The sequence below is a fragment of the Podospora anserina genome, chromosome 2 (genome assembly GCF_000226545.1).
Source record: "Podospora anserina S mat+ genomic DNA chromosome 2, supercontig 2".
In the NCBI taxonomy this organism is placed as follows: domain Eukaryota; kingdom Fungi; phylum Ascomycota; class Sordariomycetes; order Sordariales; family Podosporaceae; genus Podospora; species Podospora anserina.
Window position 1 is genome coordinate 281,334 of NW_001914858.1, and position 24,419 is coordinate 305,752.

Genomic DNA, 24,419 nt, shown 5'->3' on the forward strand with positions numbered 1-24,419 from the left:
AAACCTGTCCCGTGTGAGAAAGAGTGTTCCTACAACTTCAAGATGCTGATTATGTAACCGAGGCAGCCCAGCCTTCTGTGTCCTTGTACACATAAGCCAAGATGCGAGTAAGACTCCAACTAATGCAGTTGGGCATATCCTGTTGCTATGGCTTGGCTGAGGAATCTGGATGCTGCCTAGGATTAGTCTGGGAGGCCGCGTCATAAAGCTTTGGGGCTGGCAAAAGAAGTTTACGAGGTGTAAGTGAGCTAATGGTAAGGCACTTGCTGGGCAGACTCTTGAGACTCGGCTTCCAGATCTTACTGTCAAGTTTGACACTTGGAAATACATATGAAATAGGAGCAGGAAATATACAACTCGTGGACATCATGGTCCCATGCACCAACGGCCGCCTTCGTGACTCCGAACCCGAGGAAGCCGTTTTAAAACCGCGGGGGTTGGCCCATGGTGGTTGCTGTTATACTATAGGGCTGACGGGTGCGCGCTTAGGGGGGGAGCAAAAGGGTGGGTTAGGGGTGGCTGGCAGCTGAGCGGGCATTGGACAATTGACGGGAGAACCTGGGCAAAAGACACAGCCGCAATGTCTACCAAAAAAAACAACAGCCACATGCCCCCATCTGCCCCCCCATCTGTCTCCAGTTGTCCCCGTCATAGTTAATTACCTTATTAGCGGCGCTCTCCCTAGCCGACTTGTACGGATTTACTTTTGGAAGCTCAAAACATCTCGACGTCGATTACAACTCCTCGCGCAAGCGCCCCCTACCCAAAAACTCGTTCTGTGTCGCTTGCCTGGCGGGCCTTCTTTAGCGGGGCATCGGATCGGTCAATGAGACATCACCCCGTCGCCGCATGAACCTCTGTGACGTCGGCACTCCACGAACACCACCAGAGTTGAACCTCGACCAACCTTCGGACGAAGCCGTGTAATCACCCAGACTAGCACTAGCCGACGGGCAAAGCGCACTTGAGCGCACACCATGGCAGGCATTGAGCAATTGGAAATCCACAGCAAGGTATGTCCGTTCTGCCTACTGCATTTGTCAGAGTTGCCGCTCCTCACGGACCTGACGCGCCTTGCACTAGCTATTCCATATATGCTGACAGTTTGTCTTGTATCGCGAAATAGGCCTACATTGTACGATGGGTCAAAGTAGATGTTGGCCACACCATCTCCTGGAGCGTGCAACCTCACAAGAAGTCCATGTAATACCTCAGCCCAATGATGCCCCAATTGTCAGCCTGAGCCTTATGCTGATCCAATCTTTTCACCTAGTAACTTTGGCATTGTTAAGCACCCCGGGACCGGCGAAACGAATCTGACCTCCTTGGCCGACGATGCAGGGCTTGCCGATCAACACACCGAATGCGTCGCCGAGTCGAAACCCGGTCTCTTTGCGAAAAGGGATGCTAGTACCGCCCAAGATCAGCTCGCCAAAAAGGGCTTTATACCGATACACTGGCATGGAAAATGCGAAGCAGACAAGGTCTCGGTCGGCACCTACGATGTTACACAGGCTGGCATGTTTGGCCTAGTTTTTGACAATACCTTCTCGAAGCAAACATCCAAGACGGCGACATTCGTCCTTCTAACATATCCGACCGGCGCCCCTCCTCAGACTGCACGAAATCTACCCAATCTACAGGCGGGACCTCTTGCCAGCGCGAGTAGGACGAGCTTGGGCAAGCATGGCAGCCCCCGGCTCGGTGCTGCTGCCTCGGAATCCGTCGACAGTCTACCCAGCCACACCCGAGGACGCGCATTGTCCACAGCTACCGCTGCCGGTAAGAGTGAGAGCGGCGTGTCTAGCTCCTACCATGTTGGCGTCCTGCTCAAGAGGAGGCGCAAGAAGGGGCAGGGCTACGCCAAGCGTTTCTTCTCTCTGGACTATACGACTTGTACTCTGTCTTACTATCATAACCGCAACTCCTCGGCTCTTAGGGGGGCTATTCCGCTTAGCTTGGCTGCGGTCGCAGCGGACGAGAGGAGACGCGAGATTACCATTGACTCTGGAGCTGAGGTATGGCACTTGAAAGCATCGAATGCCAAGGAATTCAGCGATTGGGCACGGGCGCTGGAACGGGCAAGCAAGATTGCTCGGGGGGTGGAATTGCCTGCCACTCAACCAGTGTCCTCGGAAAGTCAGGGGGGAGTTGCACCGGCACCTCATATCACCATTCCGAACAGCGCGCAAGACGAGGAGAGGGAGTGGAGGCAAGTTGAATCTCTGGTCAGCAGGATGGTAGGCACCAGAGATGCTCTCCGCCGCCTGGTAAAGGATATGGCTGTCGAAAAGCAGCCACTTAGCGGCCATGGATACCTTTCTCCAAGCACTCCTACACTTCCAGAGGAGACCGAGGGTTATTTCGGCCCGCCGACAACCGCATCAGCAGCAGATAAAAAGTCTTTCTGGAAGCGCAAGGCTAGCGGCGCCGCGTCTCCTCTCACCCCCCAGTCTTTCCAGACAGCTGCCAGTTCCTCGTTGACAATACCAGCATCGGGCCATAGCACCCCAACACAAAATGGGTTCAAGAAACAATATGGTGCTCTCCAGCAGGAAGGGCCAAATACTCTGGAGAATTGCACCGCGCTGTTGAGCGATCTGGATTCAGTCGTGATGGAGTTCTCGACTCTTCTCGCCACCAGCAAACGGCGACGGTTGCCTGCACAATTATCTGCTCAGCCAAGAGCAAGCATTGAGTCGTCCACTTCAACGGTCGACGAGTTCTTTGATGCTGAAGGCGGTGATGCGGATAGGTCGACAAACCAGCTGATGATCATCGAGCACCATAGTGAGGATGATACCCAGGCATCAGATGTTGAGGAATCGATCCACGAGTCCTCGTCTGTCTCTTCGATTGAAGATGAAGACGACTATGCTCAGAACGCAGAGGGTGGTGCCAACCTGTTCCCACCAAAGCCGAAATCATTGATCCCCCTTCCAATCACGGAACCAGTCACCAGACGCAAGACGATCCCGCCAGCCAAGGTAGCGCCCCCAAGTTTGATCGCGTTCGTCCGCAAGAACGTCGGCAAGGATCTTAGCACGATCAGCATGCCTGTTTCTGCCAACGAGCCGACGTCGTTGCTCCACCGCGTTTCTGAACAGCTCGAGTACGCTCAGCTTTTGGATGCGGCGGCTAAGCATCCTGACCCCAAGGACAGGTTGTTGTACATGACTGCATTTGCGATCTCTGGGTTCAGCAACACCAGGGCAAAGGAGAGGTCGATTCGCAAGCCCTTTAACCCACTCCTTGGTGAAACCTTTGAGCTTGTCCGTTCCGAGGCAGAAGTGCCTGGTGGTTTCAGGCTTCTTGTCGAGAAGGTCACTCATCGTCCTGTCCGGTTGGCTATGCAAGCTGATAGTGCGCTGTGGTCTTTCTCTCAGTTCCCGGCTCCGTCCCAGAAGTTTTGGGGTAAATCTGCCGAGATTACCACTGAAGGCCGGGTAAGGGTTAGCTTGCGTTTGCCAGACGGCACAGACGAGCACTACAGCTGGACCATTGCCACTGTTTTCTTGCGCAACGTGGTCATGGGTGAGAAGTACGTCGAGCCGGTTGGGAGCATGAACGTGAACAATGATACGACCGGGGCCAAGGCTGTCATCGAGTTTGTAGCAAAGGGTGTTTTCGGCGGCAGGGGAGAAGAGGTCAAGGTGGAGACGTACGGCCCCAACGGCAGCAAATTGGGTGCTGGGTTGGCGGGCACTTGGACCAACGGACTGAAAGTCGTGCCGGGAAACAAGGAAATCTGGAAGCCGGGGCAGTTGGTCGAGAATGCGGTGAATACCTATGGTATGACTACCTTTGCCGCCAGTCTGAACGAGATCACGCCGATTGAAAAGGGGAAGCTGCCGCCTACGGATACGAGGTTGAGGCCTGATCAGAGGTTTGCGGAGCAAGGGGATTTGGACCAGGCGGAGGAGTGGAAGGTGAAGCTGGAGGAGGCGCAGAGGGTGAGGAGACGGGTGTTGGAGGAGAGTGGGGAGGAGTATAAGCCCAAGTGGTTCGTCAAGGTTGCCGGGGGGGAGGGCCAAGCGGGGGAGGAGGTGTGGAAGTTGAAGGGAGGGAAGGACGGGTATTGGGAGGAGAGGGCTAGGGGGAAGTGGGAGGGGGTGGTGGATATTTTTGCTGGGTAGTTTTTTTTTTCTTTGAGGAGACAAACTGAAGTGGGTTTTGGATGATGGGGATACCGAATAGACTTTTGGGTGGGGTTTTTGTGGTAGGATTTCTCTCTTCTCTGTACTCTTAGCAGGCAGGTGTTTATGTGTCAATTCAAGGAAGTATTGAATGTTCAAAACCAAGTCCGCGCAGCGTGGAGGAACAGGTTTCTTTTGGGGGTTAGGGTTGTAGGTAGCTCCTGGATCTATCGCCATTCGCATTTTCAGCACCTCGCAAAGCTAGAATCATGGATTGCTCATAAGGTATGACGGTTAGCACATTTATGACTGTCTCCGATGGAAAAGTTGGTTTTGGGATCTAGTACGTCCATACAAGGAATTTTGTCGGTGTTGGTTGTATCTAAGTATAGTTGGTCCTACGTGGACAATTGAATACCTACCTTTCCAGGTTGTAGCCGTCCTCACCTTCAAAGATTCAATCATAGCAAACATTAGCCTTTTAACATGATCAAGTTTTGTTTTGATATCCGTCTCGGCGAAATCGATATCCTCTCAAAATCCGGTATGAGAATACATCTTGGCTACCTACATCTCCCCTCATTGGCGAACCCGAACCCCCTCAGTTAGGTAGCTCCTCTTTTCCCATCCGGCCACTCACCCCTCAAGTAAATAATTCCGCGGCCTCGTGATTCGATCCTCCCCCCCATCCATCCACCATACCTATTGACCCTCAAACTTCCCATGTCTGTCTGTCTGGGTGGTAGTCTGGCACGTGGCCAGTCTCTCATGTAAGGCAAGTGCATGGTACTTCATCACATCACATTCCCTTCTCCCACCCCCCCCCCACACACACATACAATGTACAACCCACGACACTCTCCTAAACTCAACAACGAAAAAGCATGGGGGTTAGTCTTACTTTCTTTTCTTTTTCTTTCCTTACTGACGACATGAGGCTATAAAGAATCCTTTGTGTGTGGGGGTTGCCATGCAGAAGGGATGTTGATATGCATGGGCTCTGGAATAGGTAGAGAGTCGACAAGCTTTGTTGATGTTGGTTGTTTCCTGCTCTGCTACCTACTGACGGGAGTTATAATACAGATACCACGTATATAACCCACATTGTATCCCACCACTTCTTATCTTTTGCCCACCTCGAGAGAGCACGCCTATACGAGCGAGCCACCCCCACCCCGCGGTCTTTCTCACGTTGTCACATGTTCGCTATGTGTATGTTGAATGGCTCCATTCAAAGATCGAGTGTAAATTCTTCCACAAATGTTGAAGCGTGGGAAATGTATACAGGATAGTTGGCGATGAAATCAACGTCGAGTTATCCCAGAGGTGGTGGTGTAAGTCAGTAGTCAAAAGAAAATGGACGATTCAAAGCACCCATTTCCTTCCTTTCAAACTTTTGTGTGCTCCTTGGGCTTGGGGGGCTGTTCCAAAATTCCATTTCCCCTTTTCGGCCGGACCCATCTCTGAGCTCGTGTTGTATGGCCAGCCAAGTAGCGTAAAGCCGGGCAATGGTTGCACCAGCCCTCACAAGGCTCCTGACCCTAGTTCGTCCACTGATCTGATCTTAACGGCTCGGTATATTATATTGAAAGCAAAATGCAGCTCTCCACCCCCATCTGTACCCCTCAGATGCTTCTCGACGAGGCCTCATATCGTCCCCTCAAGTCATCAATAGCTTCGTTTGAGATGCACACACCTCTCCGCATCCTGCATTAGACGACCGATCTTGCCATTTTTCAACCCGAGGGGAATGTACAACAGCAGTCCGAGACAGGATTAACTGTGGGGGCCCTTCATTCTTGGTCATAGATGGCGGGAGCAGTCCGAGGAACGCGCGCAGAAAATCGCACTTTGCTCGCTTGTGGACAATGGCTCCATGCAAATACTGCATCTCACGAGGGGGCCGCAGACGCAGGAAGCCATCCAGATGCTCTGCAACCATAACAAATATGGCTCAACGTGCCAGAGCCTAACAAGTCGGGCAACGGCACCCCTCCAACCCGCATGCTGAAATTGGGGTCGTCTCGCACAATGGAACGGCGGGTTCTGTCTCCATGCACATTCCTTCAGAGCCTCGTCTACCATGTGGTCGTCCAGCTGAGATGTGCTTCTCAGGTAGGTATATGATGGAGAAGGATGGCGAGTGGCACAAAAGCTGTCGAACCTTTCTGTATATAAACATATTACTTGATGATTAGCTGAAGCCGGGACGTGATCCTTGCCCTCATCCCGTCCCCTTTCCGTTTCCCCCCTTTTCCTATTTCACTGCACTTCACTCCAGCACCCTCAGATGGGCAATAGAAACGCATCCAGTGCAGATTTGTTGCACCTGCAACCACATTCACATGCAGGCGACGTGTCTCTGCATCTAAATTGCATCCATGATACCAGTTTGAAACCTTTTGGGCCAATTGAGTGCTTGCTCAGGGATGATCCGCGTAATGTCTGTCAATCTCCAACTATCGAGCGAAGTGGAAACCTGAGCCAAGTTGATGATACAATGCAGGTTCAACTTTTTTCCAGCGGCTATCCTGGTTGGTCTCCGAAGATGATGTCGAGTCTGTGCTGCCGGCACGTAGAAATGGACTCGGCGACTTGCTAGGGTAGCTCCAGGTGAACTCCTTGCCTTTTCCTTTCTCCTGGAAGGGTATTATCCCCGAGTCAGAGACGTCACTGTGCCCTTCCATGATGTGTTGAACAGGTGGTACGCTCAGAGAGGGCCGATAGTCGGAATAGGACAATGTCCCATCCAGGTGAATAGAAGGGTCCCAAGAGACAAACACCAGGGCATTGAGGCCTCCGGGGGAATCTCCACCTGTGGAATAGACCAAGGAGCGTTCATCCCATGCCCCTCGAATGTTGCCGGTAAAGCCATCCGGATTCAGTACGGCGTACAAATCGAGGAGCACAGGATCTGGATTGGAAATGTCTGGCTCGGCAGGCCAGGAAACAACATCTTTGTGCCTGTAAAGATCATTTACTTCCTGGTCAAGTGCATCTTGGGCGCTGTAGTCTTGTGCTACGGGCGAAATTTGCCGTTCGTCCCGCTGCCCCAGGCTAGAGGTACCCCTGGGCCGTCGTGAACTGCCTCGGAAGCGGATTCGTTGATCATTAGGATCCGTGGAGGTGGGGTCGTCCACCACGTCCAAAAATGTTTGACATGCTGAATAATAGCAGCGAATAGGGCTCTTGCTGATCGCGAACATCAGAGACGAGGCGTTGTCGTCCCCCGGATGTACAAAATGGGGATCTCGTGATGGTGGTGCCGTGTACTCGGTGTGCTGCAGTTTGGGATTCATGGTCTCCGGTAATGCTGCACTAGGGCTCCCAGATGATGAGGCTCGGCCATTTGTTGCTCGAGCGACGTCGGAAGTGGCCTCGTCGAAGTTTACCACAGTGGTGTAGTAAGTGCGTCTAGGCCAGATGCGCCCTGCAAGCCACTCTTTCCTAGACTCAACCACCTTGAGCTGGCCTGTTGACTCGTCCTTGAACATGCGAAGGAGGTACCACCTGTCATCGATCACACCCTCATGTTGATTCCTTCTAAAGATTGGTGGGTTCGGTGACTCCCATTTTTGAAGGCCCTCTCTTGTGACCGGGAACCTGAAGCAGGTATAATGTGAGATCCAATCAACCTCTTCCACCTCCAGAGCGGCTTGGTTTGAGATGCCGTAGAACCAGCCATCAAAGATCTCAAAACAAACTGTCGAGCCCACATCCACACCCATGACATCCTGTATCTCGAGTTTGTCACTCAGCCATCTGCGAGCACTCAAGTCGAAACCCCAGACGACCCAGTACCGGTACAGGTCCCTGCCGATCTCGGAATTGGTGCCATAGTAAAGAAAGTTGTTGTCGTTGCGTACGAAAATCTTGGTAGTCGATGCGACTTGGCGGACGGTAACCACCTGGCCAGTACACACGTTGAAGGCCAGAAGCCAGCTGACTTGCTCTTGGTTTGGCTTGGCGTGTGTGTACAAGCAAGAAACAATATCGTGGGCGTAGTGCAGTACCCGGACCTTGTACCTGCGGGTCATTCTAGACTCGGGAAGGGCCACGTGGAGAAGGGAGCGGATATTGATGACGGTCTCCTGTGTTGCTGAACCGTGAAGATCCAGGATCCGAATCTCACGCTTGCGAATATAGCACAGTATGCCATTCTCGTAAAGCCATGTTTCCGCGTGGGCGACGACTCTCACAAGATAGGGAGACACGGACGAAGTGGCAGCTTGGCGCTTGATCAGCCTCCGCAGCTGTTGGGGCCAACGCTGAGTGAGTCTTGCGCTGCTTGCCTCCAAGCTGTAGGGGGCCTTTGTCTACGCCACCGTCAGCGTCATCTTTTCCGTGTTTTTTCTCCAATCACGACAATACAAGTACTCACCTCAAGGATTCGCTTGGCAATGCAGTATTCCAGGGTCAAATACTGCATCCGCTTGCAGGTGAGACTGAGATTGCCGACGTCGAGCAAATCCAGATACTCAATAATAAATGAGACCAGCTCGTATGGAAGCTTGACCAGCGACATCACCTTGGACCTTGATGTGGAAGATTGCCGTCAACCATCGAAAAAGCTCCATGGACCGGAGACAGTGGTGGTGAGGACAGACAGGTCCGGAAGACGAGACGTGGCAGAGAGCAACCAGGAAGGAGTGAAGGTGCGGATCTTGGGATTCAAAGCATTGTGACTGCTGCTGAGTGTCAGAACCAAAGGCAAGAACTGGGCAGTCGCTTCCATTTATAAGGGAGACCTGCCCTTAAGAAACCAGGAACGGAAAGTAGGTACCTCGATAGGTGAGGTAAGTATGTACCTACTTACCTTTGCTTCTCAGCCCAGGCGAGGCTGGGAAACACCGTCTGCCATTAGCTGGAGCTCTTGCAGTTGGAGCACACAGGCCCCCCGCTCACTCAACGAGACTGCATGGATATCCACTTCCGGAAAATCTTCTTGGGTTGTCGTCTTGCAGTTTATTCGCTGAGTAAAAGGTGCAAATTTCAAGTTCCCATCAATAACGAGTCTCGAAGTGAAGATCCCCTGAGGGAGATGGAGGTGGTTTCGGAATGTGGAATGGCAAGAGACACCGCACTCGGCAGAGGGCACCCACCCTTGTTGATGCGTGATGCGGCTCTGCTCATGCCCTGAGCCACGGATCAACCACAAACACCTAGTCTGGCTGGAAGCGGCGCTATCGCTCTTGATGCCACATGCCCCCCTTCCCATCCATGTATACCCCCGAAGGACCTAGGTTGCATCCCAAACCCCTGTCTAGCCGCCCATGATACCAGCCAAAATATGACCACCATTGTGAGTGGCACATTGATACCTAGGTACTTAACAGAGCCGCATCCTCTCTGTTTGTCTCGCTAATTTCTTAATGTTTTTGTGACATCAACCTCCTTGTTTGGTGCTCCCTCCAGAGTTGCAAAGATTGGCCAATTAAAAATGGCGGAGCTGACCTTTAATGTGGGGTACATTCAGTTGAGCCTCCTTTTTCAAGATTCTGACTGGCCCCCCCACAATCATGCTCCGTTAAGCTTCAGTCTTCTGAACTTCAACGCTTCAACATCACAACATTTACAACAGAACCCCCACCAACTACCGATAACACAGTGTGTTTCCTCCGTATCCGTTCCTCAATACCAAGGACCATTGTTTGCCCAGACTATTTATCACATTTCTTGCGTTGGATCGTCATGTTGGCGGTATACATATACCTGCAAGCTTACCTACTTAGGTACAAGCCAAGCGTGATGAGGCTCTGCTCTCACATTTCAAATTCTTGGTGCCGTCCATTGAGAAACCGTTTCAACAACCTTCCTTTTGTGCGTCATGGGCTTTGATTCGTCGGTTAAAGGTTGATGCAAGCTCTTTTACCCCGCTTACTTTACTGTCCTTGTGAGCATTAATTCTTGCTCAAAACTGGGCGCTGTCTTACCTCCCCTCCTGATGAGGCTCTGCTGTAGGCCCTTTACACTAGCTTCCATCCGGACTGGCACATGAAGTTTCAGTCCCGTGCCTCCTCCAAATCCCACCTCTCTCCCCCTCTCAGGATGTCAATACCCATATGATATTTCATTTCAGGGTGATATTAGACCCTGTCACTGAGACTATCAGCGCCTCTTTACATACCTCTAAAATATGCATAGGTATCTCAGGAGGCCCTCGCGGCAAGGTGTGCCAGGCTACAATCAAGCCGCCACAAGCAAGCTGAAGATCAAAGATCGTAAGGAATTCAACATGTCTTTGCGGCATTCCACAGTTCTAACTTGTCAAGTGTGACAATCTCAACAATTTTCTTATTGACAGCCTTGCCGCCGCCACACCAGCGCTATACCGTGAACACCATTCAGCGCCGACATGATATCGTGCGACAATACGCTCTGCTATCACCCTGTTGGCTCCGGGTAGCGGCGAACCTAAAAACACAGAACTTTGGCTCCGCTCCGATGGCACTACGGTCCGGTTTCCTCGGCAAGAGCCTCAGTCCACGGTACATCCTGAGGGACATGCATTCTTTACCAGACTTGGAATCTCGGCGAGCAGTCTTATCTTGTTTGAGCCTCCGTACATGCGACTTGGGAATAGGGAATTCGGAGTCTGAGAGAGCAGACGACCGAAATCAGCACATTGTCGTGTGACCCTTCCCGTCGACCGGACGTGCGATCCCGTTTGAGCATGCGGTCAGGCAAATACCTGCCTGTTTGAAGAAGGAGAGAGTTCAAACTCCGTGGGAACACGAGAATCCGGATGCCGAGGTATCGAAAAGCTCGCGATTACGTCAAGGAGAACATTGCCGGACCAAGGATGGAAAAGGACAGTTTGGCTACTTCCGTTTCTGTCACCGGGCTAGGTCAAATTACAGAACGTGGGCGAGACTTCAATGGGTGTGTCATTGATCGATGCCGTCAAGGGCTACCCACGTTCGCGTATCAACGCCACATCTCCTCAAGTATGGGATGGAATTATGCCGCATCTTTGCATCGATGGCTGCAAGGACGTGGTTTGATCATCTCGGGAGGATGTCCTGTTACGCGTGCAAAGTTTGTCAGGTGACGATTGAAGGGGGCTGTGTAGGTATGTCAGATTCTATGTGCCTGGGGCTGGACGTGAGGGGTGCTTGGGACTGGCACTTGAACAAACCGCAGCTCGAAGACATCATGATCAAACTCTCCAAAATTTTCACATCGAAACTTGCGCCTTTACTAAACTTGGTGTTTGCCCAACAAACTACAGCGAAGACACCATCTCTGTTGCTCCTTGCCCTTGGCCCGGCAAAGCAGATGGCCTGGCACCAATCATGGGTGGTGCGGGAAAATCTAATGAGTTTTCCTCCCTCTTGATCTGCCGTTTCATCCGTCTTCTCTCAATAAGGTAGGCCCGGCTATCTGCGGTACCTTATATTTGATAAATTCGTGACACTGTCACGTCGCACAAAGAGGCCCTGCAGCCTTGGCCTGGCCATTATTGAGCCTCAGGGTTGACTGATAGCCACATTCTAACAATCGAGGGTTAACAATGAGATACTGTATTTCATAGCGGTTTGGCGCGGGTTAATCACCAAGACGCACGCTGCACCGATTCTCGAACCTGTGCAAGCTGCCCTCTTTGCCGCGAGTTCTGCATCGTTTGCGAAGAACTCTAGACATCCATGAAGCTGCGTTGCTATGCAGTATACCACCAACCACACCCTCAGCCTTCTGTGTGCGGGGCCAGCATTTGCCCCTTTTTTTACCCCTTTTTCTATCCAATGCTACACGTCCATCTCTGCAGCAACAAAACTGTGGAGATCACCCAAAGGTCTGATTAAGCAGCCGCTCACAACCATCACCTGAGGTAGGGCAAAAAAAATTAATAGCGGATAAGTCATGTACATGAGATGAGGAATATGGATTAGTAACAAAGTAGCAACGAACCGCATTGTCGCTGTTGTTCTTTTTTTTTTTTTCGGTCGTCAAGTCCGGGAATATGACTTGCTCGATATCAATGAAGAGGGGGGATGTGGGGTCGGGAAGCTATGACAGCATCAGCTTGGATGATAGCTCACTTATCAACGTTTCACTTACATACATCAAACGTGCTGGAAAGACACCGAGGCTGCCTCATCACTTTTATTCAAGCTGCGCTGCTTGCTTGTAGCGTTGCGACATTCTTTTACAGTCAACAAACAACATCAACGCCATCAAAATGGTTCACCAACCACCCCCTCTTCCACTAGGTTCAGACGGCGAGGTCGACCTCCGCGCCCCCCTGACATCAGATACCATCCTCCAAGTCCGCACCGGCCGAATGGCTCCTCTCGCTCCCTTGAGCATAAAATCCGGCATCAACAAAACTTTGAGGTCTGGACCTGTTCAAATCACAAAGTTGGGGTTGGAAGGTGACGAGCAAGATCCTACGTTTCATGGGGGTGTTGATAAGGCTGTTCACGGGTGTATGTCCCCTTTTTATTTCTCGACAAAAATGTACCTAAACAGTGGCTGATAAGACGAACTACAGACTGCGCAGACCACTACAAGTCCTGGCAAAAGGAATTCCCCCAAGCCGCCGAGAGGTTCGTCCCCGGGGGGTTCGGGGAGAATCTTGTTCTTGGCTTCATGAACGAGAGGAATGTTTGCATAGGCGACATCTTTGAGATATCAGACTCAAATGCCGTGTTGCAGATTTCACTTCCAAGACAGCCTTGGTAGGTACCATTTACCCCTTAATCCACCAACCACACAAAACCCCTTCTTGCTTTTTAACAGTAGTGTTATATATATAAAGCTTCAAACTCAACCACCGCTTCCACCTCCCCAACTTCGCACCCAACACCTACCGCCTCTCCCGGACGGGGTACTACTTCCGCGTTCTCACTCCCGGGCTCGTCGAAGCAGGGAATAAACTGACTTTGGTCTCCCGCCCCCACCCCGACTGGACTATTGAGCGCATCCAGCGGTACCTCCATAAGGAAACAGACAACTATGACATGAACCTCGAGCTTTCTCAAATAGAAGAGTTTGGGGCCGAGTGCAAAGACAACTTCACCCGGCGAGTCCTACGAGCGAGGGCAAAAGCCAATAAAAAACCAAAGGAGAAGTGGGTGCCCTACCAGGTGGTAGAAAGAAAGGAGCAAACGAAGAGGATAACTTCCTTTGTCCTCGAAGCGGTTGACAAATTTGCGGAAGGGGAAGAGAAGGAGCTCAGCCCAGGTGCTCACGCAAAGATCAAACTGGGAAAGGGCCTCGTCAGGGCGTATTCCATCGTCGACGGTGACAAAGAGCGGTTCCAGTTGGCTGTTGCCCTTGAGGAAAAGAGCCGCGGTGGGAGCAAGTACCTCCATCACGAGGTCAAAGTAGGGGATGTGCTACAAGTGGGGGCTATCACGGCTGCGGTGCCGACTGTTTCGGCGGCTAGTCACCATGTTTTTGTCGCGGGTGGCGTGGGTGTTACGGCGTTTTTGGCAATGGTATGTATGTCTTGGAAATGCAGCTTTAGGTCCCAACCAACCAGGCTGACAAAGATTTTCTACAAGGTCGAGTTCTACAAGAGTATACACTACAGCGTTGTCCTGCATTACGCCGTCCGATCTGCAGATGATGTGCCGTTTCGAGACCGGATCGAGGAGCTGAAGAAGGAAGGACAGCTGGTGCTCTACGACAAGGCTGCCGGGCAGAGGATGGATATACGGCAGATCATCCAGAGTAGGGGTTGGAACTCGCAGCTGTATTTCTGCGGGCCAAAGAGATTGATGGATCAGGCCGAGAGGGAGGTCAAAGAACTTGGTGTTTATCAAAAGGAGGTGCACTACGAAGCCTTCGAGGCAGACCTGAGCGGGGATCCCTTTGAGGCTGTCGTGGCGAACAAGGGCGGGGTGGTTGTCAAGGTCGGGGAAGACGAAACCCTGCTCGAGGTCCTGCAGAAGCAGTTTGACCAGCCCGACTCGAGCTGCTGTGTGGGGAACTGCAAGACTTGTCTGGTTGAGCTCAAGGCTGGCCGGGTTGATCACCGCGGGACGGCTCTGACGGATGACGAGAAGGTCACATCAATGTTGTCGTGCGTCAGCCGTGGGGTTGGGCGTATTACCATTGAGATCTGATGGATCGGCCGGGTGGCTTCGTCAGGATAGCCGGCTGCATGTTCCGGTCTGCGTCAGCTGATGCTGTGTTGAGCATGCGACGGCCGTTCAAAGGTGGGTAAAGATATCACCCATTGCACGCTAGAAATGTTGAAGAACTGCACTTGTGATCACTCATCCCGTACTTCTCCCCGAGTCCTGCTACATAACCCCGCTTGTTGATGCCGGTAGTTCTTCATCATCGGGTCTTTGTCTTTTGGGCGCCTCATCAGGCCTCGCCCCAAGCCAAAAAGAGACAACCGCTCCTGCCGCAGCCCACACACCACAATACCATGTGGTGGTTCCCCAACCTGGTCCTGCTTGGATGTACCCAGCTGTGATGCTGCCAATCGTCCCACCGAGAGCGTATGCAGTGGTGAACAGACCATAGGCGATACCATAGACCCCCTTTTCACCCCACACTCCCGGCTGTTGAGCCTCACGCTCATCGATAGCGTAGGTTATTTCTGCCATGAGGGGTGTGTTGGCCAAGGTAACAAGTGTAACGCCCAACAACGTCAAAAGTGCACAAAGCAAGACCTTGTGCTCTATCGTGTTACGCGTCACAAATCGAAGGCAGACCAACGGCGGGATAGAGAGGGCAAACCCGGCGACTGAAAACCACTTGGCGCCATGCTTGTCGGCGAGCTTACCAACAATCGGAGATACAAAACCGGGGACCATGACACAGATGAAGATCAGGCCGGCTGCCGTCGAGTTCCATTCGAATGTTTGTTTAACGTAGAGCGGAATCACAGTATCAAACGCGAACCTGTCAGAGAAATCAGCACTCGCAAGGCTATTGGCAAATGACCGGCCTATCGGACCCGATCCGGAGCAAAAAGGACAAGTTCTCACACGATACACGCTTCAATCGCTATACCAACCAAGGCAGCTAACATGCGACGATTCTTGATTAGCTCCCAATGGGGGTGTTTTGCAGGATTCAGGACCGGCGTCGACAATGCTGCAATCGGGTCACCGGAACTGGTTCCGGCTCGGGTCGGTGAGGGTGGCAAGGCTGGGTCGGCTCCTGCCTGGCTTGTTGCTTGGACCTGCTTTTCCACATCTTCCCTGTTATTGGTAATTGTAGTTGCACTTTCAGCTTCCGAAGACTCAGGTCCTACGACCCATTGTTGAGCAACTCTCTTCTCGACCAACACCAGGCGGAGAGCGATATCGCAGGCTACAACTGCAAAGGCGATATAGAACACAGCATAGTAGCCAGCTGCTTCGTATACCGCCCCACCAATAACCGGTGAGATCAGCAAGCCTACCGACATGGCAATCGTGACATATCCCATGGCATAACCGATGTCTCTCCCGACCGTGTCGACCAACAATGCCAGCCCAACCGACCAAACGATGGCGGCACTCAGTCCTTGGAGCAGCCTCCCCACCACAAGCAGGGCAATCGTCTTGCTCAGACACAACAATAGGGTAGACCCGCAGAGCGCCACCAGCCCAAGAAGCAGCGGCCATCTACGCGATGAGGAATGGTCGGCGTAAAACCCGACAATCGGGGCACCCAGGAAAAGAGTGACGTTGTAACAGGCGAGCAGGATGGCGGTCCATTCTTGCACTTTGTTTTCTGCCAACCCGATCTGTTCCAAGAGGCTGAATGGGAAAACGGGCACGATTAGGCCGTAGAACAGAATGTCGGTGAAAATAGCCAAACAGACGGTGAGGAGGATAAAGAAGGTGGAGGAACGGAACTCGAGGAAAGGCGGTGGTGGTTGTTCAACATTTTTGCGGCGGGTGCCGGGGAAGTTGATAAATGATAGTAGACGTGACCGCTTGGGTGTGGTAGCACCAGCTGAGACACTATCCAAGCCAGTCATTCTCCTGTGACGGTAACTCTTAGTAAATCTCATCAACTCGGCGTACGTTAATTGGAACTTAAGGTCAAGGTATATATGTAACCACTCATGAAAAATCAACGAAGCATCCTGGGAGCTGAACGCCGCTTCTCAAAAAACAAGCAGATTTATAGTCAAAAAGTCATTGACGAAAATGGCGGAAAGCGGCATTGTAGAGCTGGTCATGATGTGACCGAATCGCCAGCAGCAAAAGACCAATCATTCATACAAATCGGAAACATGAGCTCAAAGCACTTGCCCCAATTCATCGTCACTACCGCCGCTCCGATAAGCTCAGCTCTTATCGCCTATCGCAGGCCAACCAATAGACTAACATGGATAACGCCGCAAATGCCAAAGTGGGTCACAAAAGTTTCTCGACCTTCAATCAACCACTCAACCCATCGCGACCATCTCCCACACGCGTTCACCAGCCAAATTCATCCCTACATCCCACAAAATGCCTTCAACGCCCCCCACATTAGGGGACTTCACCGTCCTCCCCATCTCCATCCCACCATTACCCTCCTTCCCCAAACCAACAACCCACTACCTCTACCTCCGCCGCAACACCCCCAAGATTCCCACCCCAACCGACTCCCGCTCCCTCTTCCTCACCAACTGCCCAGTCGACAGCACCGACATCCACCTCCGCTCCCTCTTTGCATCACTAGTGGGACCCGGCCGCTTCGAATCCGCCACCTTTGAAGACGAGCGCAAAGACACCGCCCACAAGCTCTCCCCACTGGACGCCGCCGTCCCAGTCAACGCCGTCCACCTCCTCCGAGCGCACGGTAGCACCAAGAAGCGAAAACGCGAGGAAGAAGAGGACGCGGAAAGAAGCAAGGAAGACGAGGCCGCCAGGCTCCCCTCGACGTGGACCCGCCCGCTACGAAGGTCAGGCAGCACAGCGGTGGTATTACTAGCAGACGAGAAATCCGTCGAGCAAGTCCTCAAAGCATGTGCCAAGGCTTCCAAGACGAAGAAGTACCCCGAATGGGGCGCTGGTGTCGCTGATAAAGTCCCTGCGTTGGGATCAGTCTGGGTCAAGCAACATAACCGGCTCTGCTACCCCGACCCTGCCACCCTTCAACAAGCGGTCGACGCTTTCTCTGCTGTTTTTGCCAGAAGGGAGAAGGAAGCCGCCGAGATTTCCAAGAGATTGCGCAACGAGCCGGATGAGGATGGTTTCGTTACTGTAACGAGAGGGGGCAGGAACGCACCGGCGAGCAGGTCCGAGGCGGAGGAGGCAAGGAAGAAGATGATTGAGCGGGCGGAGAAGAAGAGGCAGGAGATGGAGGGATTGTACAGATTCCAGCTGAGGGAGAAGCAAAAGGAGGAGCAGGAGGAGTTGCTGATGAGGTTTGAGGATGACAGGAAGAAGCTGGAGGCGATGAGGATGAAGAGGGGCAAGTTTGTGCCTGAGGCGTGAGGAAGGGTTGGAAGCACTGGAAGACAAAAATGAGATACCCCAATGGAAAGCGTCAAGGAAGTTCGAAATGAGAAGTGATATTGCGAATGGTGAGTTCATTTTCTCTGCCTCTTTTCTTCTTATCACGCCACAAGACTATGATGACGCACGCGGGGCCATCAGATTATCCATTGTCCTTTGGCGTTTTCACACCCATCGAGGCGAAGGATGTATGCTGTACAAAAACCGCGTTACAATAATCTTCTCAAACATTCTGAAGTCTTTACCTACTACTCTCTTACCTCGTTGAGCGCAAAATCTGGAAGGGGTTGCAGTTTCGACTAACATTGTCAATTTTACTAGAGACCTAATCAAGTCAGGACGGAGAGTGACCATCACAACTAGATATCGATGTTCAAGGACTAGAGAAGGTTAGGTCATCTTGACATAGCCTTAGTTTGCTGGGCTGCCCTTCTACAATGTAGCAGCTGCAAAGGTGCAATGCCAACAGTATTGTCGTATGAGAACGAGAGTTTGAGGAAGTTTAAAGATTATCCATCCTTGGACTCGTGATGATTATGAGTGATGTGGGATTAGCACTATTGAAAGCTAGTGCCTTGTGGCTACATGAAGTTCGGCAGTTATCCTACCAGCGGGCTCTTGATGTTTGATATTCCTAGAATGCCAGAAGACCATCGGCGATATCCGCCAGGATCAACAGTTAGCGGCTCCATATTTTGGATTCTTGGACCTGCGTCATAGGAATACACATTGTTGATTTGACGTCACAAGGTAACTTCAACTTCGTGATGGATACTCATTAAACATACGAAGACAAAAAGGGTTCTATTTTGCCCTTTGTAAAGGCATCTGTCTGTCTATTCATCGCAGAACCATTCTTTACAATACACGAAAAGATTTCGCCTTCTCGACTTGCAAACGCCGCCATTTTCCCCCTCTTTAGAAGAGAAACACACAGAATGCAACCCCGCCCAGTGTCCTCGCTGATAAACAGCCCGTATGAAAAACCCAAAACGCTAAAAAGGAATCTCATGAAGCTCATCTATCGCTCTGCAAAACCCCACCCATATGTCTTGAAATCATCATCTCTAGCCCAACCAGCAAGCTAGCCGGTGAAAATGAGGATGGTTCATTATCCTCCCTTCCATGCCCCATGTTATCCCAGGACTCGGCGTTTATATCCCGCCCAGTCCCGACCCATCGAGGCAGGACCCTCTAGAAGTAAAGTTATCCGGACATGAGTCCCTTCACTTCTTCTCCTTCTTCTCAAACTTTGGCTTGCCGATATCGCTCCCTCTGAGTTTGACGTTGAGGACGCGCTCCATATTGGAAAGGACCTTCTGGTCTGGGGTGGCGTCACCGCGCTCGAAGGAGGCGACGATGGTGGGGGTAGTGTTGCACTTGGTGGCGAGATCCTTCTGGGTCATGCCCTTGGTGCCGTTGGGGTTGGCGAATTCGGAGCGGGCTTTTTGGATAGCCTGGCCGACTTCCTTGCCGACGGTCTTGGGCTTGACGATATCGTCGGCGCGGTCGACCATGGTGAGGCGCTGGCCTTCTACACCGGGCTTGGAGGCCTGGGGATGGAAATGTTAGTTATTGATGACTACGCGGTTGTTAAAAGACGCAGAACATACAGCGTTGCCAGCCCCGAACTTCTTCTCGGTCGCGATGGCGGCACCGCTACGGCGAGCAGCGTTGAGGGCTGATTGACCGCGGACAACAGTCTCACGGGGTCCGCCGGCGCCGCTGCGGACATTCTTTCCAATCTTGACTGTATCGGTATCCCAGGCAGACATCTTGACGGTTTGTGTGGGTTGTTTTTGTGGTTGGGGACGAGAAGATGGATGAGTTGCTGAGAAGGCGAGCTGAGTGTTATCAAGCTGGCGAGATGTTTGTTTGCTGTGGTGGAAGGTGATGTCTGGTGTAAAAAAAACTTCCAGAAAGAAGTGGATGCAAAGACAAAGGTTGTTGGTTTGTCCCGGATGGTTGCAGCGAGACGGTAAGGCGGGGATTTAAAGAGGTGGCTTCCTGGTCGGCGCGGAAGGTGATGGGCGGCCGTCGAACCGCAGTGACTCGAGCGGCGAGAGTGGTCCGCACCCAGCAGCCCCGCGCCACAGGGAGGCTGTGGGCCCGACCAGCCCAGGCACGCAGGGATCCACCGGCCCGACAACTGGTGGAGGGCATGCCCGTTTGGGGATTCTGCAACTTCAACACCACCACTCGGCCGCGATATCCATATTGCCTTCCGTCCCTGACATAATTCTTACTTTGGTCTGAATTTGGTCCTTTGATATTCTAGGGGACCTGTGGCGGTTCTAGGTTTCAAGGGGCACCTACCAAACGACGCTTTGGCCTGCATCCTCCACCAACGCCATGTGGCGGCCAAGGCTGACAAAGCTCCAGGTCTTTTGACCATAGACAGCCCAGATGGCAACTGGTGCCGATTTTACTTTAGTCACGGAGATACCCAATGCTTCAGGACCTGCCTTCACTATAACTGTTCCCCCAATTTCCGATAGGTTGGTCTGGTCTGATTCCAACACTCCGGGATTTGGACAACGCCGATCTTGGCAAACCTGTTCGCATATCTTGCTGATGCAGGCTCCCGAATGGCCAGCTAGGGTCGCCGGAGTTACTTGAGAACACCTGCGTCCGATATCAGTTGCTTCGCATCCTAAAAAGCAGTACTGGTAGAACAAAACCTGCCGGGTGCCTCGCCGAGCAACACTCCTGAGGATATGCTCGTTGACTGCGAAGGAGTTGTGCCAAGCAAAACCTCGTTTTTGGTGGTTGAAGCAAACTGGCCGCTCTTCGCGGTCTCCATATCCATCCGAGATAATTACCATCATGCAATGAGCACGCTGAGGAGGTACCTGGTGGCACAGACCTCAAGCTTGTTTTCAGGCATGAGTAATGGCCGTCGACTCCACGTTTCATGGTCAGATAGGGTTGGATGAACCATGGCAGCTTACTCACAGCACCATACTGACACTAGGGAATGATTCCTCGTCTCGATATTCACCTATGGTTTGTTGAAAGATGAACAAATTCGGAGTATTGTTATTCAAACGAAACATGTACCGTAAAACAAACTGATGAGGGGGTCTCCGGAGTTCAATCGGGGTTGTCGGACACCTTTAACCAAACAGACAGTGACACAGATATATGTCTATGTCAATGCTGGAATTCTACTATCTCGGTCCCGCGCTGGCGGATCCGAGTAACAGTAACTTAACATCCCAATAAATAGGTCAATTCCAAATACCCCGTTACATAGTTGGTGGGATTGTTGATGACACCTACCTATATATGGAAAGATAAGTTTGTGGGGTTGCCCAATCATGACAAATAATTTATACCCCGCGCCAAAAGCTGCTATTGACAAGACAGGAACCGCAACGTTTTGTCGAATTGGTCTTTGTGAGTCCGATCCTCGCGGCAGGTCTACTCGGATGAGAAGCTCTCACAGGAAACAAGGAGTTTTTCCAGTGCTTCCAAATTCCCCATTATTACCCGATCCGGGGGAACCGAGATGCAGGTATTTGGAAAACAACCCTGTGATAGTACCTTATCTCACTGTTGTCTAGGCCTGCCGATCCGCCAGCGGCGCTTGGGACTGTCTCTTGTGTCCCGTCAGGAACTTGAACCGGCCCAGGAGCTTATTCACATTGTGCATTCGGGGCGGTGGGTGAGTTGGTGCTCGTTTGAGTATTTAAAGACGTTGATCGTCCCCTCTTTGTTGAACTTGCTCTCCATCTTTCATCTCACAACCTCCAGTCTCATCAAACTTTGCTTGACTTGTTACCTTATCTTTCACTTGTATATCTTCACTTGACCATATACTCAGCTCAACATGCCTCTCTCCGGACACTGCCTTTGCAAAGCCGTCACCTACAAGGTCGACATTGACGCCCCTCTCCTCACTGGTTATGACCACTGTGATGATTGCCAGCGTCAATCGGGCTCTACCTACTGTAAGATTATCCCGTCATTATTCCTACGTCACTGCCCGGACTCGAGGTGCTACCCCACCACCGTTTCGATCTTATCAGATCGCTAACAAATTCGATGTAACAGCCCTTGTAGTCGTGGTTCCCAAGGACAAGCTTGAAGTCAAGGGACCCGTCAAGAAGTGGAAGGGCACTGCCGACTCCGGGAATGCCGTCTGGCGTTGGTTCTGCGAGGAATGCGGCTCTCCCATTGCTCACGACCCCGATGCCGCTCCCGAGATCATTGCCCTCAAGGGTGGCAGCTTGGATACCGAGCTCAAGAAGGACTTGAAGCCTGTGAGTTATTAGTCAATCTGAGCAAGAACTGGAAGCTAACAGAAGCATAGGACACCGAGATCTGGACTGCCAGCAAGCTCCCCTTCTGCCAGGAGCACCTGGCGAAGCCTTTCGTGCACATGCCCCAGTAAATACTTACTATCTTTTCTAGTCATTGATTGATCTGGCATAGCATTCGCATAGCAAACTGGGAGGATAGGGACTAGCATATGAAGGGGCTGAGAAGGCTGATTAAATGAATCGACTCAACTTTATATAGCGATGGCGAACCAGACGAAAACAAGAAGAAATCCAAAGGCAAGGCCGTGTCCAAGACCCCAGCGAATACGGGAACCAAGACCTCCAAACCAGTAAAATCGAAGATGCCTACCCCGGCGAAGACAGCTACAAGTAAGAATAAGTCCACGACGCAAGCGTCCACAAGTAAGACCAAGCCCGCGAATAAAACCAAGACCACGGCGGCGAGTAAAGTATCCGGCAGTAAGGTAGCCAAGGAGGATGTCACTGGGATAAGACGGAGTCCACGTTTTAGACCCCGTGGCGGAGATCCATTCCCGAAGAGTCCCATGCCAGAATGGGTTTGAGGAGATGGGCCGTTGTTTGGTCCGCCATCAAAACGAAGTCGAGGTAGGTGAATGCTGTAAAACCACCGCATATATAATCCCTGTTTTACTGCCGAGGAAGTCTCCATCTCCAGGTCCATCTATTGGGGCTACCGACCTGTAGGTTGACTCAACATCGCTTGAAACTGAACCGTCGCGGACCAAGAACGTCGTGTAACAGTAAAAAAACAGAAGTAGGTATCACCACCGGGCCAGCAAATAGCAAGTCCAAATTTCCGCCCTCGTACAACTCCGTTCCTAGAGCCAAGCTGACATAGCAGCGGTAGAAAAAGTCATTCAGGAGTTTCAGGAGTCAAGATTCGAAACACTGTATCTACTATCAAAACGCCAGCTAGGCGGCAAAAGACAAAAAACACAATCCCATTCAACTACATCCAACATGAGATTATAAATACCCTTTCATGTTACTCACCTTCCATAACCCCCCTGAAACCAACTCCTCCCACCTTGTCCCCCTTGCTGTCCCTCACCACCCTGGCCCTGTGGCCTCTCATCAGGAGTATAAAATCTCTCATCCGCCAGACTCATCGGGCTCAACTGCCCAGGATCACTCCCATAAAGCTCAAACCTCGCACTATCACTCCTCTGAACTCCCCCCCCTTGCCCAACATCACTCTCCGTAACCCCACTCACACTCCCTATCCCCGTCCCCCCCGTAGCCGTCGTCGCCTGCCTCCTAACACCCCCCTCGGCAATCTCCACAGGCCGCTGTATCTCCCCGGGATCATTAGGCATAACCGGCACCCCCTGCCCCGTAAAATTCGCCGACGGCGCCGGAATAGGTGACATCATATTCGGAAAGTAAGCCTGCTGGTCAATCCCCGGTGTCGTGCTCGCCGACTGAGGATTAGGACTCCCAACATACCCACCACCACCACCGTTGGGGTAATAACCCCCAAGATTATCCGGCGGCGACGGATCAGAATACGGCCCTGGCCGCGCCTCAGGACCGGTGTACTCCTGCGTCCCAAACGGTACCCGTCCACTCTGCACCTCCGACGCCGCTGGTCCTCCCCGGCCGTCTTCCGTCCCGCCAATGAATCGGGGAACTCCAGAAGCGGAAGTCGCAGTCCCAGCTTGGGTGCGGCCTTTGTGTCTGCGGTGCCAGTACCATGTTGCTGCACCTATTAAGATTCCGGCTGCAATGACGACGCCTACCGCTATGCCGGCTTTGGCGCCGACGGAGAGGTCGTTCGAGACGTTTGCCTCGTTGCGGTCGATGGAAGAGATGTCGCTTCCTGTCGGGATGACGGTCGTCATGGCACACACCGGGGAGCCGTCAGACTGGGAACAGGCGAGGGTGTTGGGGCAGCAGCCGCCTCCTAGACTGCTGGCGCAGGTTATTTGCCCTTGGGTGCAGCCTGACGGGACGGGGGTTAGTAAAGGGGGGGTGGAGGGGGCAATGGTGTTGAGGCATAGGAAAGAAGTGCCGCAGGTTTGGCCGTGGCGGCAGCAGGCGCCGCCAAAGTCTAGGGGGCAGCCGTAGTAGGAGATTTGAGGGCATTGGCGGCGGCAGCAGGCGGAGGAGGTGGTGGTTACGGGGGTGTTGGAGCTGGTGCGGGTGACGGTGACGAGGCATTGGTACTTGTCTGCTGCGCAGGGGGAGTCACAGGTCGAGCCGATGCGGCAGCAGGCGGCTTCGGAGGGGTTGGTGCTGTTGATGATGCAGCTGTTTGGATGTTAGTATATGAGCCGGTGTGTGTAACTGTGGCTCCATGACGCCGGACAGGCGCATAGATCCTTTAAAGACCTTTGAACTTTAGGGGAAGACCTACTATTGATTATTCGGACAACAGAATCGTTCTCCTGGAGGCCCCAGCTCGCCGCCTGTGATATTGTCAGTGATAATGCTTGAGAGAAGACGATGAGAACTTACATGGATGCATATCATCTTGAGGGCATCCAACCTGCCTCTTCTCCATTGGAAATCCCGGTATGGCATAGAAGGCTCGCGGCATCAAGTATCCCTCATGTGGAGGGGATGTTTCGATC

General features: G+C 52.3%; 8 protein-coding genes across 8 annotated transcripts; 4 read left to right on the plus strand and 4 right to left on the minus strand.

The window, feature by feature from the left end:
* Nucleotides 1-977: 977 nt before the first annotated feature.
* PODANS_2_690 (uncharacterized protein) lies at nt 978-4,136 on the plus strand (the record flags this gene model as incomplete). The annotated part of the gene is made up of 3 exons (XM_001910778.1): nt 978-1,013; nt 1,127-1,203; nt 1,274-4,136. 3 exons carry the CDS (start codon nt 978-980, stop codon nt 4,134-4,136), a joined length of 2,976 nt encoding a protein of 991 aa, XP_001910813.1.
* Nucleotides 4,137-6,595: 2,459 nt separating this feature from the next.
* On the minus strand, nt 6,596-8,661 carry PODANS_2_700 (uncharacterized protein; the record flags this gene model as incomplete). Its single annotated transcript, XM_001910779.1, has 2 exons — nt 6,596-8,452; nt 8,518-8,661. 2 exons carry the CDS (start codon nt 8,659-8,661, stop codon nt 6,596-6,598), a joined length of 2,001 nt encoding a protein of 666 aa, XP_001910814.1.
* A 3,657-nt stretch (nt 8,662-12,318) lies between these two features.
* PODANS_2_710 (uncharacterized protein) lies at nt 12,319-14,209 on the plus strand (the record flags this gene model as incomplete). Its single annotated transcript, XM_001910780.1, has 3 exons — nt 12,319-12,565; nt 12,676-12,817; nt 12,898-14,209. 3 exons carry the CDS (start codon nt 12,319-12,321, stop codon nt 14,207-14,209), a joined length of 1,701 nt encoding a protein of 566 aa, XP_001910815.1.
* Nucleotides 14,210-14,389: 180 nt separating this feature from the next.
* On the minus strand, nt 14,390-16,101 carry PODANS_2_720 (uncharacterized protein; the record flags this gene model as incomplete). Its single annotated transcript, XM_001910781.1, has 2 exons — nt 14,390-15,045; nt 15,093-16,101. The coding sequence occupies 2 exons, from the start codon at nt 16,099-16,101 to the stop codon at nt 14,390-14,392; spliced, it is 1,665 nt and encodes a 554-aa protein (XP_001910816.1).
* A 445-nt stretch (nt 16,102-16,546) lies between these two features.
* On the plus strand, nt 16,547-17,518 carry PODANS_2_730 (uncharacterized protein; the record flags this gene model as incomplete). Its single annotated transcript, XM_001910782.1, has 1 exon — nt 16,547-17,518. One exon carries the CDS (start codon nt 16,547-16,549, stop codon nt 17,516-17,518), a length of 972 nt encoding a protein of 323 aa, XP_001910817.1.
* A 1,247-nt stretch (nt 17,519-18,765) lies between these two features.
* PODANS_2_740 (uncharacterized protein) lies at nt 18,766-19,314 on the minus strand (the record flags this gene model as incomplete). Its single annotated transcript, XM_001910783.1, has 2 exons — nt 18,766-19,092; nt 19,153-19,314. The coding sequence occupies 2 exons, from the start codon at nt 19,312-19,314 to the stop codon at nt 18,766-18,768; spliced, it is 489 nt and encodes a 162-aa protein (XP_001910818.1).
* Nucleotides 19,315-21,371: 2,057 nt separating this feature from the next.
* On the plus strand, nt 21,372-21,935 carry PODANS_2_750 (uncharacterized protein; the record flags this gene model as incomplete). The annotated part of the gene is made up of 3 exons (XM_001910784.1): nt 21,372-21,492; nt 21,596-21,804; nt 21,855-21,935. 3 exons carry the CDS (start codon nt 21,372-21,374, stop codon nt 21,933-21,935), a joined length of 411 nt encoding a protein of 136 aa, XP_001910819.1.
* A 900-nt stretch (nt 21,936-22,835) lies between these two features.
* On the minus strand, nt 22,836-24,080 carry PODANS_2_760 (uncharacterized protein; the record flags this gene model as incomplete). The annotated part of the gene is made up of 1 exon (XM_001910785.1): nt 22,836-24,080. A coding segment is annotated over one exon (1,245 nt), but the record flags the coding sequence as incomplete, so codon positions are not given.
* Between the last annotated feature and the right edge of the window lie 339 nt (nt 24,081-24,419).